The sequence below is a fragment of the Pituophis catenifer genome, unplaced genomic scaffold (genome assembly GCF_029215685.1).
Source record: "Pituophis catenifer annectens isolate HBS135680 unplaced genomic scaffold, rPitCat1.0.hap2 SCAF_6, whole genome shotgun sequence".
NCBI classification, from domain to species: Eukaryota; Metazoa; Chordata; class Lepidosauria; order Squamata; family Colubridae; genus Pituophis; species Pituophis catenifer.
In genome coordinates this window covers 91,503,421-91,520,677 of record NW_027256886.1, presented here as the reverse complement: position 1 = coordinate 91,520,677, position 17,257 = coordinate 91,503,421, and the positions used below count along the sequence as shown (strand labels likewise).

Below are 17,257 nucleotides of genomic sequence, written 5' to 3'. Positions count from 1 at the left end.
TACAGTTATATTATGATGCAGCAGCTTTAACTTTAACAAGTGACTGGTTTGGAAATAAAAAGGCTGGAATATTGAATGCAGAAAGTTTTGATCTTGAATTTGGATGGCATGCCTACTTATTTTATGATGACAAAGTTGATAAAGTATTTAAAAGCCATATACTTAGAGACTCCCTGATGAAAGTTTGGAAGAAGCACCGACTCAAATGGGATTATAAAATACCGCTATGGCTGGATCTTGGTCATACCTTGTGGAATACAAATATAATGTCACTCGGGGGGTTTTTATATAAAGAGGTTCTTTTTACAGATGCGGGCAGATGGCAGCTGAAGACATTGCAGACACTGTTGGACGAAGGGATTAATTTAACCTGGTTACAATATAATCAATTACAAATGAGATGGAAAGAGGACCAAAAAACTGGTATTATGTTGCATGAGGAAGAATTGGTTAGACATATAAGAGAGAAAGGTCCAATGCATATTAAAAGGCTTTATAATGTTTTGTTAGAAAGAGATTCAGAAACGGAATTAGTTAAAGATTGTATGATTAAGTGGGCACAGAATTTTGAAGAACCAGTGATGCTGGAAACTTGGGAAAAAATTTGGGTTCAGAATGTTAAATTTACACAGTCGCAAAACCTGAGAGAAAATTTTTATAAAATGTTTTATAGATGGCATTTAGATCCTAAAAAGTTGTCATGTATGTACCCTAATGTTCAGCCAAAATGTTGGAGATGCGAATGTTTGGATGCTACGTATTATCATGTATGGTGGACCTGTAGGAAAGTTAAGGCTTTTTGGATAAAAATTTGGTGGGTCATGCAGAATGTTTTGAAGAAAAAAATTCAATTTTCTCCACAATTGTTTTTATTGGGTATAGTTAAGGGTTTTACACGGGGTGAAATAAAACTAATATTGTATATGATAACAGCAGCAAGATTGTTGATAGGTAAATACTGGAAGAATGAAGCTTTGCCTACTATCGAGGAATGGACTTTGAAGATGGCCAGTTTTGCAGAGATGGCGAAGATTTCAGCGTATTTAAAAGATTGTTCACAAGAGACTTATGAATGGGAATGGAAAAGGTGGATAGATTATGTTCAGAACAAATACCAAACTAGAAAGTATCAAATAGCTTTTATTTGAAAATAATGTATTAGAAATATTTTAATGTAAAGAGACAAAGAGGAAAAATTATATAGGGGGAGGGATGGGTTCAGGTTTATTTATTAGTGTTATTAGTTATGAGTATGTAATAGGGAAGTCTGGGGGGGAGGGTTAGGGAGGGTTAGGGAGGATGGGAAGTTTGGGGAGGGTGGGGGGGGTGAAAAAAGGGGTGAAAATGTAATTGTAAAACTTTTGCAATAAAAAAAATAAAAAAAAAAATAAAGGGCAACTACAACAAGGGTACAATATATCTAATGTTACATATTTTAACAGCGGCAAGATTGGCTTTTGCACAAAAATGGAAAAATAAAGAGACCCCCATAGAAGAAGAAGTATTAGCTAAAATATTAACTTGTGCAGAAAGGGACAGATTGACTCTGGAACTTAAAGATAAGAACGAAACAGAGTATTACGAAATCTGGAACAAATTTTATTATTGGTTGGACAGGAGGAGGAATGCTGGGATAAATGAGTATTGACGAGTTGAATGTTTAGAAGTTTTTATGTTAGTTTTCTGTGATAGAAAGGAATGAACTTGGTATTGATGTAACCTTCACAGATGAAAGAATCTACATGTTTGAAATGTGATAAATAGTGTAAAACTTGTATAGAGATAAGGAATTGTATTGATTGCAAGGTAAAACTTGATGAAAATGTTTAAACTGGAGACGTCACACCATGTCCAATGTTTTTAATTTGTATTATTAATAAAAAATTTCAAAAAAAAATATTGTGAGTATTCCTGAACCAGTAAGGGCACCCAAAGTCTTGAACGAATTCCACTGTTTTAAAATTTTAGAACATGTAAGCTTCGTGTGAGGCCATCTCCGCCTGAACCTGAAAACGACAGCAGCTGTGAATGTCATTGGGAATAGAGGGGACTGGGGGCTGAGAAATCCACCAAGGGGTCTCTAGCCCTCAAAAACTGAAACTGGGCTGCAGCAATGTGCACCGGGTTGGGGGGGGGCTTTTTCAAAGAGAAAAGAGATTTTTCTCAAATTTCTGAGCAAATTTCAGAAATTTCAAAATTTCAAAATTCTTTCTAGCAAATTTAGGGACTGTTACTTTGCTTGAGTCTGCTGATTCCTTCCTGTACACGCTGCTCTGTGCTTTTAATATTTTATTTGTGGGATTTTATGGGGTTACTTTAAATTGTACTGGGAGCATTTCCACGAAAGAGCAGCCAAGGTTAAAAAAAAAAAACAGAAGTAGTAGCTTTTTTAAAAAAATTATGGTTGTCCTTCTGAAACCTGCCCCCGTTTCTGTCTAGCGAGGGAGCTGGGCCAGACTTCCAGCTGAAGGTGGAGGTGTACAGTTGCTGCTGTGGGGAAGACCCTTTGACCTTCACCAACACCCCCAGGAAGCTGGTGAAGAAATTGAAGAACTCCCTGGGAAAAAGCGCTGGCAAGAAATTCAGCTCTGCTTTGGACCAGAGTGATGTTGAGACTCTCCTGCTCACTGAAACAGCCACACAGTGAGTGAACTCAGATGGCGGGAGGGAGGGGGAGACTGTTTCAGATGGGGTGGGTGGGTTCTCAGGGTGATTTCCATCTATGGAGCTGTTCAATCCCAGAAATCTACTTTCTGTCTCTCCTGAAGTGGGGGAAGAGGTTTAGATCAGCGGTCACCAACTGGTGGTCCGCGAGAAAATTTTGGTGGTCCACAGAAAATTTATTTCCATTTTTTAATATTGCACTAAATACTATTTATCGTTTTAAAAAAATCATGTTGGTGGTATGCGGGATTTAAAATTATGAATTTAGTGGTCCCTGAGGTCCGAAAGGTTGGCGGCCAGTGGTGGGATCTTCCCGGTTTAACAACCGGTTCGGTAATCGTGCGATTTGGGCAGCTATGCACATGTGCGCAGTTCGAAGAAATCTTCACTTCCTGGTTTCTTCGGAGGAGTAACACAGCTGATTCGCGCGGGAGTCCACTCTACCACATGAATCTGCTGAGAAGATAAAGCTAGGAAAATAGCGCAGGCGGGAAGGTGGGCACATCTGATTGTCGAGGTGAACTGGTTCGCTCCCAGCTGATCGTCGGAGCTACCAGTTCGCCCGAACCTGTCCAAACTGGTAGAATCCCACCCCTGTTGGCGGTCCTTGGTTTAGATCCTCTTGTCTCTTGTGCCAGCAATATGTCCCTTGGTGGGATGCTCTCCCCCGCCCAGCAGGAGACATAACGGGGCAGGAAGTCCAGTGGGGGAATCCGGGGGCTTGGAGATGGTGAGTGTGTCTGGACCGGTTAATGCAGAAAACAAACTGCTTCATTGTCGAATCTGCTTCATTCATTTTTGGGGGCTAACTTCTCCCAGGAAAGTATTTATTTATGGCTTGTTGCTCCATTCCATTGGCATAGCCACTCTTCTCAACGAGGTGGGCAGGGATGTCCTCCAGTGTGGTGAGGGGCCACAACACTGCTTTCCCTGACACGCCTGACCTTATGATCTCGCATGATGCCTGTCGGAGCACGGAGAGAAAGGACACATTTATGGCACAACAGAGAAGCTATGATGGAACCACGGCCTCATTTTCCCTGCCTTTCCAATGGGCATGCTTGCAAGGTTTAGCGTTTAGCCCTTGACTCACTGGCTTGTTGCCCCTGTCCTCTTCGGGGTGCGGAGGGTGGTTTATCTGTTGAATGGAGCGAGGCCTCAGAAAGGCCCTGTCAAAGGATAGCCTTACCTGAGCTTTCCTTGTGGGGCAGGGGGCACAGAGAGCTCTTTCATTGGGGTAGGCCCTGAAGCCTCTGGGCCAGGCCTTGCAAGATGGGCCCTCAATGGGCACCACGGCTGGCAGGAGAGTTTGGAGACCAAGGGCAGCAATTTATCTGAGTAGCTTCTCCTTAGAGTGTGCTCCCCGGGGGCGGGGGATGCGAAGAGTAGATTGAGGGAATCCGCAGAGGAGGGGTCTTCCCAGGGCAGCCCAAAGGGCATCTATCGGTGCTCCTTGAGATGGAGCCAGAAAGGGTCTTAATTAATGCGCGAATGAGGCAAAGTCTTGCAGAAATTGCTTTGAGAAGAGTAAGAGTTCCCATTTCGGTAGAGAAAGGCCGCGCTCTTTCTGCAAAGATGCTTCTACTTATGGCAGGGGTGGCAAACTCATTGAGGGCCGCATCAGGGTTGTGGGGCCCTGAGGATCTTGGGGGGCTGGGATGGGCGTGGCCAGGGTGGGTGTGGCCAGCTCGACGTCACTCCTGTCAGGGGTGCCTGTGGTCACCTGAGCGATCTGCCAGTGAAAACGGACTCCCAAGCTCCGTTTTCAGTTGCCACAGGCTCCTGCAACTGTCTGCCAGTGAAAACGGAGCTCAGGAGGGCTGTGTGCCCTCCTGAGCTCCATTTTTCACTGGCAGATGGTTGAGGAGCCTGTGGCAACCAAAAACGGAGCTTGGGAGCCCATTTTCATTGGTAGAAGCATTGCGGACCAGTCCTTCGCCGTTTCCAGGGTGACCCTGCAGGCCACATCTAAGTACCCCGCGGGCTGCATCCAGCCCCTGGGCCTTGACTTTGACACCCCTGACTTATGGCAATAATCGGATTCAAACGTTTGAGCAAACACTGCTAGCCCCGCCAATTAGCCAGTTAAATTTGAAACCACCAGCACTGAAGTACGAAGAAACTGGCAGTTCAGGACAGTTATAGGAAATGGCATGAGGAAGTTAGCCCTCCCCCCTCCCCCAAAAGAGAGTTTTAGAAGGAAAACATTACCATGAAGCATATTTCAATAATGAAGCAGTTTGTTTTCTTTGGCAACGAGGATCTCTCGTTTAGCATTCGGCACGCAAAGACTTTCAAACGCTGCTATTAAAAAGTTATCCAAAAAATGTCAGTTACGGATGGCTTGAATGGGCGGCCTAGCAACAGGCTCCGGGATAGGAGAACTGGCCCGTGTTCGGTCATTTCCCTCCGAGGGGCTGGTGGAAACGGTCCAGCGATGATCATCATTTCATCCTTGCTCTGCGGTTCCTTCTGAGGAACGTGAGGCTCAGGTTGTTGGGAGGGGCAGGGGGCTTTAGGACAGGGGTCTCCCAGTTGCCATTCTCTTTGATCCAGGAGTTTGGGCTGTGTGTGTGTTTGTTGTGTACATGCTTTGAGAATTGTACAGGAATGGCTGTGGAAGAACCTCACGAAGGCCTGAATGAAAGCAAATAAGCCTTGATGTTAATTAAAAAGAGAAAGGTTCCCTTCGCACATCTGTGCTAGTCGTTCCTGACTCTAGGGGGCGGTGCTCATCTCCATTTCAAAACTGAAGAGCCAGCGCAGTCCGAAGACATCTCCGTGGTCATGTGGCCGGCATGACTCAATGTCAAAGGCGCACGGAACGCTGTTACGTTCCCACCAAAGGTGGTCCCTATTTTTCTACTTGCATTTTTTAATGTGCTTTCGAACTGCTAGGTTGGCAGAAGCTGGGACAAGGAACGGGAGTTCACCTGGTACACAGCACTAGGGATTCGAACCGCTGAACTGCTGACTTGTCGATCAATAAGCTCAGCGTCTTAGCCACTGAGCCACCACGTCCCTTGATGTTAATTAGGCTCCCAAAATAAACAACAGAGGACAAACAAAGGAATAAGGAGGCCCATTGCTGTACAAATAACAATTCTGCAAAGACTCATGTTGGAAGGGAACCTGTCCGCTCCTTTTTTTTAAGACGGTGCCATCTAGTGATGCCGACCTGGGCAGTGGCTGCCTTATGTAAAGAAGTAGGTGTTTCTCAGAGACTTCTTGTCTTCAGACACTAAAGAAAATGTCTTTTGAAGTTAAATGTATGTTCTGACCCAGCCTTAGCAGAAGTAAGAAACAGACTCCTTGTCATGAAAATCCCCTCCTGTGAATTAATTGCATTCACCCACCAAAACGTCCAGGCAAGAGTCCTGCAAGGAGTTAACTGCAGTAACAGACCTTATCAGTTCCTTGCGATAATTGCAAGGCCGTGAGCTCCCAGCTGCAAAGTTATAAATTAAGTTCTAGCAAGCAATCTTTGATGCACAAAATACAATGAGCAAAATCTTCAGAAATACGAACTGTTGTCTCCTACAACAACCACTCCCCTTTCCTTCTATTTATTCCCCAGCCAGGGAGGGGCCATTCAGCGTCCATGTATGCTTTGCTTCCCGAGTTGACTCCTTGTCTTCCGCTGTTCCTCTCTCCTAACAGCTCTGCGCATACGTGCATCTGGAACAGGCCCCAGCTGTTCTTCCTTCTCACTCATATCAGCCTCCAAAGGCAGCTGCCTCTCTGGTGGCTGAGAAATGTCAGAGGGCCCTGGCTCTATCTCTGCGTCCGACGCAGAGCATCCATCAGAGCCTTCCCCAGACTCCAGGACTGGCCCAAGTTCCTCCCCAACCTCCTCATCGTCCGAGTCTGCCGTCAGCTGTGCTGGCAGCTGGCGGGCCACAACAATATATTCAAAGCGAGCAGCTTGTTTTAATCTGTGCTCATTGTGTACTGCAATAACTCTCCATGGTGACAAAAATTAAAAAAAAATAAGTTGATGTAGGACACTTTGAATTTATGGGCTGAAAAAGCCATTCTTCATCCTTATATTACGTGGTTCTGGGGTCTGTGGGTAGAAAAGCAGAATTTTAAAAAATCCCTCTGTGTTCTCAAAAGGGAAACCCGCAAAGGAAACACAGAGGAGACCAAATACACCACCATTAATTTCTTGCTTATCGCTTTTGGAGCTGTGAAGAGCTTCTAAACTCACGAGCAGTTAAGTCAACAACATCCCTCTCCCTGCCCCCCCATAAATAGCCAGGAGATCCTTGATACAGTCTCTGCTTGTGCCGTGGAAATTCCAAATAAAAACTCGGCTACAGCATTATTTTGATAATGCATTTTGATTATTTTTATAAAGTGCCCAGTGATGATTGCTGGGCTGCCTGGGCAGCGCCAGCATATCAGGAAGGAAGGAAGCTGTTGGTCGAGGAAAACTGGCCCTCCATTCGGCTCTAACTGAGCCACAAAGCAAAAGAGGAATTTGGGAGGGGGAAGGTGGCAGAGGCCAAGGGACAGGCGGGTCATTCGCACAAGCCCTGTGAGCCCCCGATGTGCTCTGGATGCTCCAAGCACTACCTTCTGGTGATCTCCCCCTCCTCGCCCCTGTCTTTTTCCACCAATTCTCCCCTTGCTTTTTGGAGAGGTACAAATAGCAAAGGCCAAATGTGTCAGAGCTTGTTGCAATCAGACAATTCAGGAGGATTCAACTACATAAGAAACTTCTTTAGTTACAATACCATACAGCAGAAGTCAGCATACAAAATCGGGAACACAGAAGCCCTATTCATAGAAGCAAGTCATTACAGAGTAGAGAGATACAGTGGCTAATATATAGTACAGAGGCTCTCATTACAGAGGCCAAGCCAACTCTTATATACAGTTCAGCAAGTCTAAGCCACGCCCAGGCTCCAAACTGTCTCTTATGGACCCATACAAACAAATACCATGTTTCAGTTTCCAAACAGTCCCCATTGGCTGACCTGTTTATTTATTTATTTATTTATTGGATTTATATGCTGCCCTTCTCCCGAAGGACTCAGGGGGGCTCACAACAATAAGAGACAGAAAATACAAAAATTAAAAGACAAATTAAAACAGAGTATCCAATAAATAAAGTTAAACGTGGGAATACCAATTCAAATTTAAGATTTAAGAATATAAAAAGCTACAAAAGCAGTATAGAGTCAACCCAGGCCCGTCCTTTGGAAGAGCCAGATCTTCAAGGCCCGGCGGAAGGTTCGGAGGTCGGGGATTATCCGGAGCTCCAGGGGTAACGTATTCCAGAGGGTAGGGGCTCCCACAGAGAAGGCTCTCCCCCTAGGGGTCACCAGTCGACATTGTCTAGCCGAAGGTACCCTGAGGAGGCCAACTCTGTGGGAGCGAACCGGACGATGGGAGGCCACCGGTGGCAGAAGGTGGTCTCGCAAATACTCTGGTCCTAGGCCACGTAGGGCTTTAAATGTGATCACCAGCACCTTGAATTGCACTCGGAAGACAACCGGGAGCCAACGCAGACCGCGAAGGAGTGGTGTAACATGTTGCCATGTCTATCCAAACAGTCTCCATTGGCTGACCTGTTGCCATGTCTATTCCAGTCTATGAATATTTATACTCTGACAAAATGTACAGAGACCGCCATTGGATCCATCTGTGAGTGTTTCCTCTCTCTTAACCAGTGGCGTGAATTACAGCTTGCTGGCCTCTGCCTCCCTGAGCTTGGAGAATGCCAAGGACGGCTTCAACGCCCACAGCCTCACGCTCCTGGGAAACGGTAAGTTACGTTGAAAATGTTGAATCCCTCCAAATCCTTCCAAGTTATCTTTGGAGAAGCTGTGCATTTTTTTGTGCTGCGCCTTTTCTCACCGCAACCCATGCAGGTGGAATTGTGTTCCTGTCTTGAGTTCAGGAAACTTTTCTCCCTGGACATCTTTATGGAGGGGCAGAAGAAGCCGGGAGAAGAGCAACCTTCCTTCAGAGGTTTCTCTTGGAGCTGCCTGGAAGCCCTTGTCCCGTGTCGCCTCATTCTGTGTTTCCTTGAAGTATCAGACGGACGGGAATGTCTGCTCTCCGCTGGTCTCTGGGAGACATGTCAGCATGAATTTAGAATAGAATAACAGAGTTGGAAGGGACCTTGGAGGTCTTCTAGTCCAACCCCCTGCTTAGGCAGGAAACCCTACACCACTTCAGGCAAATGGTTATCCAACGTCTTCTTAAAAACTTCCAGTGTTGGAGCATTCACAACTTCTGGAGGCAAGTTGTTCCACTGATTAATTGTTCTAACTGTCAGGAAATTTCTCCTTAGTTCTAGGTTGCTTCTCTCCTTGATTAGTGTCCATCCGTTGCTTCTTGTCCTGCCCTCAGGTGCTTTGGAGAATAGCTTGATTCCCTCTTCTTTGTGGCAGCCCCTGAGATATTGGAACATTGCTATCATGTCTCCCCTAGTCCTTCTTTTCATTAAAGTAGAAAACATTCACCGATTTCCTGTAACTGGTCTTTATATGTTTGAGCCTCCAGTCCCCTAATCATCTTTGTGGCTCTTTTTTGCACTTTTTCTAGAGTCTCAACATCTTTTTTACATCATGGTGACCAAAATTGGATGCAGAATTCCAATGGTGGCCTTACCAAGGCATTATAAAGTGCTATTAACACTTCACGTGATCTTGATTCTATCCCTCTGTTTATGCAGCCTAGAACTGCGTTGGCTTTTTTGGCAGCTACAGCACACGGCTGGCTCATATTTAAATGATTATCCACTAGGACTCCAAGGTCCCTCTCACAGTTATTACTATTGAGCCAGGTACCACCTATACCAGTGATGGCGAATCTTTTCGGCACCGAGTGCCAAAAACGGAGCATGAACGTGCATGTGTGCTCATCTGGGCCACAACCTGGAAGAGGAGCTGCCCAGGGCACATGCGTGTGCCCAAAAATGAACTTCTGGGTTTCTGGCCTGTATGCACGCACAACAATCAGCTGGCCAGCGAGCAAAATCACGCAGGAAAACGGAAAACCAGCTCTTCCAGCTTCCGGCACTGCCACACACACAAAGGCCAGCTGATCATTGCGCGCGCATGTGCGCCAGAAACCCGGAACAGGAATGGGTGACGCCATGCATGCCAGGCGACCTGGCTCCTCATGCCACTTTGGGCACGTGTGCCATAGTTCGCCATCATGGACCTATACTATACCTGTGCAATTTCTGGCAGTGCAGAACGAGACCTGCCAAATCTTCTGCTTGGAAGCTGCAAGAGGCTTGCATTCTTTTTTATTTTGTCTTGCTTTGGGCCAGAGGTGTGGAGGTGTAACTATATATATATTGTGCGTGTGAAAATATTTGCTTTGAGGAAGAAATTCTGAAGATGCCCCAATAAGTTTGGATCGTGCGGATCGTGAGAGTTGATCTTCCAGAAGACTTTGAAAAATTGATGTTTCCCACTGGAATTGGGCCAGAATGTTAGTTGAGCTTTGGGTGCATATTTTGCCAGATGTTGTGGGTGAGTTTTGTTTGGAGGATTGATTGTATGGTACTTCGCTGGGTGCGTTTATTTTGCTCCACTTCATATTTTTATGTACTGTCAGCTACCCAGGATGACTAGGCTGAGATAGGCAGCCTTAAGAATGGTTCAGTTAATAAGTAAATGCACAGTGCAAAGTCCATAGACCACTGGCTACCCGATAGGCTGGGAGCCATCTTTGGATTCCCCCACCCCATGGAAATGAGAGGGGGCCTTGTGCCCCAATCTGGCCTGGGAGAATCTCCCGGTGAAGGAACGGACCTGGCACCAGCCTCATTTTCCTGTGGCTTTTCTTCCAGTCTAAATATCTCACCCGTGGAGTGAATTCATAAATCAGGAGGTGGCTCTTTTGCTCCGTGCCTGCTCAGTTATTGTTCAGTGTGAATTTGGCCAAGGAGCATGGGGTCTAAGTGGCCGGTTTGTCCTGGGTTGTCTTTGCAGAGGATTCTCCTTCTTGGCTTCCGCTGTATGGCACCATGTGCTGCCGCTTGGTTGCTCAGCCAGACTGCATGACCCAGGATGCCATGACCGGATTTCTTAATGAACAGGTAAAAATGCCCGATGGGCCTTTCGTTTGGACAGCGGCCTTTTTAAATGCCTCTTCAATCTTGAGGAAGACTTGGCAGCTCTTTTGCCATCTTCAGCTGGATCCTGCAGGGCAGTCCGTCTCTTCCCAGGACACTGATAACCCCGACTGCCCCTTGGATGCCAAGAGCAAGGTGGAAGCTCCCTCCATCCCTCCCTCCATGCTGGACACTGAGAGGCAGCTGATCTGGTCCTTTCTCGAGGAAGGGATGGTCCTCCTGCTTTCTCTGCTCCTTGCCCTGGCCGGAAGGAGGCTTCCCCAGCAGCATGAAGCCGAGTCCTCGTCCTGATAAACCCCTTTTATTTAATTTACAGTGAATTCCTCTCCAGCAAAGTCTTTCTTCTCCCACAGTCTTTCAAGATAGTTCACAATTACTGACTTTTATCAGGCTTGGAGAGTAGCCAGGCCGATATCTTTCAGATGCCACAATACTTGGCAAGAATGCAGGAACAAACTAATTGTCTCCTGCAAACTCCACTCCCCTTTCGCTCTTCTTTTATTCCCTCTGGGAGGGGCCCTTCATCGTCCACCTATGGCCTTACTCCCAAGTCGACCCTTATTCCTTAGTTGTTCCCTTCGTCTGGCAACTCTGTGCATGCGCACACTGGGAACAGGCTCCAGCTGTTCTTCTCCCTCACTGATGTCTGACTCCGAAGGCAGCTGATAACTGGCATACGGCCCTGGCCTCCTTTCTGCCTCTGACGCAGAGCCCTCATCAGAGCCTTTCCCAGACTCCAGGACTGGCCCATGTTCCTCCCCAACCTCCTCACTGTCCGAATCTGCTGCCAGCTCTGCTGGCGGGCCACAACAAGAGGGTGGAGGGCCAGAAGACCTCCCCCAGAAGGAGAGGCCACGCCCACCTGGGAGAGCCTCTTCCCACTGGGAATACCAAAACACAAGCTCCAGCTAATACACATTTTTAAGGCCCTCGTGGCTCCTCAGGGAGAGAATTTCTTCAATTTGTGCCTCCTTTTATAATATCTGGATTTTATCTCTGCTGCTTTCGCTCCAAGGGGGCCATTCCAACAAATGCCCTGGACGCCACTACTCTTTTGTCCATGATTTATGTCCTTTTAGTGAAAGGTTTTGTCTGGATTATATTGGGTCAGTATATATTTGTATATACTGGAGTATATTTGTGGGTGCAGGAGGGGTCCAGGTGCCCTGTGAATTTAGGTGAAGAGGCTGGATGACGCGCCCAGCGGAGAGAAGACGACCCTCCGTCGTTCATTGTCAAGCAGCATTTTCAGTGGGGCTCTGGGTGGGTGGGGGGAGTACCAGAGGCCCCCTGGTTGTCCCAATTGATCCTTTTGAGACTCGCTTTCGCCCTTAATAAAATATTGTCATCAGGGTCACAAAGGCCATTCGTTGACAGTTTTCCTTTCCCGATAAGGGCTTGTAATTCGCCTGAGGGTGAAATAATCTTTGGGGGACAATCTGTGACCGATGACATTTCTTACAGCCATTGGGGGGCGTCCCAGGGGAGACTTGGAGGCGGCGATACTGTGTGCTGAGAGGGGGACAGCTGCTCTGCTTCTCTGCCCCCGAAGAAAGAGAGGCCGATGCGGAGCCGGCCTTGTCCGTTCCCATCAACCGGGTAAAGCCAAGCATTGCTTAATCATTTTCAGATTAAATTGTTGGGGTCTCGTTGCACTTTGTCCACGTTTCATTGGTTAAATGCCTCTATATGTATGAAGGGTGGCATTGCCCCAGGTGAGAAATGCGGACTTAAAAAGCAGGGAGCAGCGACAGTATCCACCCACTGACCCCTTTTCACAATGGACTGGAGCTGGGGCCAAAGAGCTTCCCAGATTTGGGCATTTGATTGAAACTTATTTTCCACCTTAGAGAATTTAGTAGAAGAGCACCACCCCTCCCACTCCTTCCCGCTCTCCACCCATCCCGTGTCTGGCTCTGGAACCCATTTATTTATTTATTTATTTTAATTTGATTTATATGCCGCCCTTCTCCGGAGACTCAGGGCGGCTTACAATGTGTTAAACAATAGCCTTCATACTTTTGTATATTTATACAAAGTCAGTTTATTGCCCCCACAAATGGGTCCTCATTTAACCTACCTTAGAAAGGATGGAAGGCTGAGTCGAGCCTGGTAAGATTCGAACCTGCAGAAATTGCAGGCAGCTGTGTTAATAACAGGGTGCATTAAACCACTGTACTACCAAGGCTCTAGGCATTTAAGCATTTTATTATTATTATTTATTCAATTTATATCCCGCCCTTCTCCTAGTGGACTCAGGGCGGAGCACAGCCAGAACTAAAACACATATCAATACAAAATTTAAAATTATTAAAAGAATTAAATAACCGTGGCCCAAAAATTTAAAACATTGAAAACTAAAAACCATTTGACAATTTAAAAAGCTAAAAAAGACTAAAAAAAAAGGGGGGGGGGGTTTCACGCCAGCCCTGCTTGATGGAAAAGAAAAGTTTTTAGGGCACGGCGAAAAACCCGGAGATCCGATATCCTTCGTATCTCCGGGGGCAAATCGTTCCAGAGGGCAGGAGCTGCCACAGAGAAGGCCCTCCCCCTGGGGGTCGCCAGCCGACATTGCCTGGCTGACGGCACCCTGAGGAGACCCTCTCTGTGGGAGCGTACCGGTCGGTGGGAAGCTATCGGCGGCAGAAGGCGATCCCGCAAATACCCAGGTCCCATGCCATGGAGTGCTTTAAAGGTGGTGACCAATACCTTGAAGCGCACCCGGAAGACCACTGGAAGCCAATGCAGCTCACGCAGGAGAGGTTTACCCTGTTTTCCCCAAAGTAAGACATCCCCTGATAATAAGCCCAATCGGGCTTTTGAGTGCATGGCAATAAGGCCAAGCGCTTATTTCAGGGTTCAAAAAAAATATAAGGCAGGGTCTTATTTTTGGGGAAACACGGTATTATGACCAACCAACTTGGAGAGTTGGGGAGCACTTCACTGCTTGCTTAAATCTGTATTCTGCTACAGATGCTGCTTTGAAATAAGATCCTTAATATGCTGTTCCTTGGACATTTTCCCTCTGCTGCATTGCAGCTACAGAAGGACGGGCCTGTTATTGCTGAAGTTAGCATCTTCCACTCCTTGAATAACCAAAAGAAGAATAAAGTGGTTTTCATCAGAGGACAGCTTTTGCTTCGTAAAAGCATTTGTGGCACGAGACACGGTGCCAGTGGTGAAATTCAATTTTTTTTTACTACTGGTTTTGTGGGTATGGCTTGGCGGGCATGGTGTGGTGTGGCTTAGTGGGCATGACAAGGGAAGGATCAGTGGTAGGTTGCCCCCGGTTCGGATTGGTTCACAAGAACTGGTAGTAAAACCAGTGGGAGACCCCTGCCCACCCCCCACCCCCCCGGATGTTGTCATTGGCGATTCGCGCATGCGCAGAAGCTTCCTATTGCGCACCGGTAGTAAAGGTAAGTAGAATCCACCGCTAGGAAGGATACTACAAAATCTCCATTCCCACCCCACTCCAGGGGAAGGATACTGCAAAATCCCCATTCCTGGGGGGAGGATATTGCAAAATCTCCATTCCCGCCCCACTGTGGGGCCAGTCAGAGGTGGTATTTGCCGGTTCTCCGAACTACTCAAAATTTCTGCTACCAGTTCTCCAGAACCTGTCAGAACCTGCTGGATTTCACCCCTGCACGGTGCAGATGCTAAATGAATTCTTGCCACTGGGAGTCCTGCAGTTCTAACCTGTTGAATGCAAAACTGCTTGGCTTAGTTTTCTGCTGGTATCTATGGTTACCTGCATTAACCGGAGGCCAACATTTATGGATGCATTACTTAATCTTCTATTTTTAGAATGAAAGTTTTAAATGAGCAAATGAATCAGACCAAGCTACAAACAGAAATCCGTGAATTTCAAACCACTCTTCCAGGAGAGCCTCTTTAAAAATCTGTGAAAATATTCTGTGTGTTTTTTATTTATTTATTTATTTATTAATTTAATTTGTATACTGCCCTTCTCCCAGAAGGGACTCAGGGCGGCGAACAGCCAAAATTAAAAAACATACAATACAAAAGTTAAGATAATTAAAAAGAATTAAATCATTGGCTTCCCAATTTAAAACCACCAAGTCTATAAAATTTAAAATCCCAATTAAGAGCCATTTAGGCTAGACCATTTGATGGATGGTCAGTTCTTGGGACATCTACTTATTTTTTTCCCACCAGGACAATAAGACGTAAAAAAAATAAAGCTGCACATTGAATGGTTGCTGGGGTGGATGGACATGGAGGAGAAGAGCAGAAAGTCCGGTGTGTGTTTGTGTGTGTTGTGTGTTTGTGTTTCAGCTGAAACCAGGTTAAAGGAGACCACACAATGTGCGCACGGCAACATTACGGTTTTGTGTAACATTTAGGAAACTCACATTCGTCCTGTGGATGAAGAGGCTGGGAAAAAGGCCAACCTTTTCTCCGTGATCAACCCTGAGCCTGGTGAGGACGCAGCTCGGATTTTCCAAGCAGAAAGCCGGCAGGATCTTTGCAAGTGGATGGAAGCGTTCTCGCAGCACTTTTTTGATTTCAGTAAGTGGCTCGTCTTCCTTTTTTCCTGGTTGAAGGGAAGTGCAAACACCCTGTGGTTTCCCTTGCACAACAGCCCCAACATTTGCAAAACCGCGTCCCCCGTAGCCACAATGGAATCTGACAAAAGTGGCAGAATTTGGCTTTATGCAGGTTGTCAGACTACGATGCTATCTCAAAATTAAATGAATTTCCAAACTGCCAATCTTTAAGGAAATCTTTCTTTAATTGAGCACAGCCACCGGATCATGACTCCACGTGGACAAGACTGACCTTTTGCCCCCCAATCCCTCCCTTTCCGATCCCCAAATCTCTGCTTCTCATTGGCTGTCTTCCAAGTCATTCTTCAGACTTCTTTTCTCGTCATTTCCCAGGAATGTGCCCCCTCCCCTCATTTCCACGACAACCCGACTTCAAAGGGATTTAGCAGGCAAAAGTTTCAGAGTTTATCGCTCGCTCTCCTCTGCTCTCTATCCCAGCGTTGAAACGCTGACAGGCCCGCTCAGAGAGAGGGCCCAAAAGCCCAAATAGCAACAGCACCTAGACTTATATACCGCTTCACAGGGGTTTTACAGCCCTCTCTAAGCGGTTTTACAGAGTGATCATCTTGCCCCAGTGGTGAAATTCTCCGCCGGTCACCACCAGTTCGCTTCCCACGCATGCGCAGTGCGTGCCAGATGCATGCTGTGCATGCGCATGCACATTGCATGCTGGACACATGCTGCGCATGCACACATGTGCAGTGCACACCAGACGCACGCTGCGCACGCATGCGTAATCCACACCAAGCACGCACTTTTGGATTTCCTGCTTTTTTTTTCTTTTTTTCTTTTTACTTTTTAAAGCATTTTTAACTACCAGAACTGATAGTTTGAAAAAATGCTTAAAAAGTAAAAAAAAAAAAAAGTTTTGAAGATCAGCTGAGTGACGCAGGATCGTTAGAACTTTTTTTTTTTTACTTTTTAAAGCTTTTTTAAATTTTAAAGCTTTTTTAAATTCCTCAGCTGATCTTCGGAATTTATTTATTTTTTTACTTTTTAAGCATTTTTTACTACCGGTTCATTGAACCAGTAGCATTTTTTTAATACCTGTTTGGGCGAACTGGCCCGAACCGATAGCATTTCACCCCTGTCTTGCCCCCAACAATCTGGATCCTCATTTTACTGACCTCGGAAGGATGAGACAATTTTGAACTGGTCAGATTGAACTGCTGGCAGTAGGCAGTGTTAGCCTGCAATACTGCATTCTAACCACCACGTCACCAGAGACTATTAAAACTTGTTTATAATGGTCTCTGGAGGGATTAGGGCTTCCCCAGGGCCTTGCCAATAAATGGCCATGTCAGACCGATAACAACGAACTGTAAAGTTGTGATGGTAAAGACGGAGTTGGGCCACCCACTGCAATTATCCACATCTTGTCTTGGAAATACGAAATATCAGTTAGCTCAGCTGTGGTTGATTCAGCAGCTTTATGGCTACCTAAGAGATGATCAAAGGGACGCGGTGGCTCAGTGGCTAAGACGCTGAGTTTGTCGATTGAAAGGTTGGCAGTTCAGCGGTTTGAATCCCTAGTGCCGCGTAACGGGGTGAACTCCCGTTACTTGTCCCAGCTTCTGCCAACTTAGCAGTTCAAAAGCATGTAAAAAATGCAAGTAGAAAAATAGGGACCACTTTGGTGGGAAGGTAACAGCGCTCCATGCACCTTCGGCATGTAGTCATGCCAGACACATGACCACAGAGACATCTTCAGACAGCGCTGGCTCTTCGGCTTTGAAATGGAGATGAGCACTGCCCCCTAGAGTTGGGAACGACTAGCACATATGTGCGAGGGGAACCTTTACCTTTACCTTAAGACAGGGGTCTGCAACCTTAAACACTCAAAGAGCCATTTGGACCCATTTCCCACAGAAAAGAAAACACCAGGAGCCAGAAAACCCTTCCCGTGCCTGACTATTTC

The 17,257-nt window shown here is 46.3% G+C and overlaps 1 protein-coding gene across 1 annotated transcript in view; it reads left to right on the top strand.

Annotated features, from left to right (window-relative positions):
* The window catches only part of RTKN2 (rhotekin 2), a 31,643-nt gene that overhangs the window by 12,183 nt on the left and 2,203 nt on the right, over positions 1 to 17,257 (top strand). Inside the window, 5 exon segments of the mRNA XM_070945812.1 lie at positions 2,440 to 2,643; positions 8,343 to 8,437; positions 10,623 to 10,729; positions 12,230 to 12,364; positions 15,136 to 15,301. Of these exon segments, the coding sequence (XP_070801913.1) occupies positions 2,440 to 2,643; positions 8,343 to 8,437; positions 10,623 to 10,729; positions 12,230 to 12,364; positions 15,136 to 15,301 (707 nt within the window).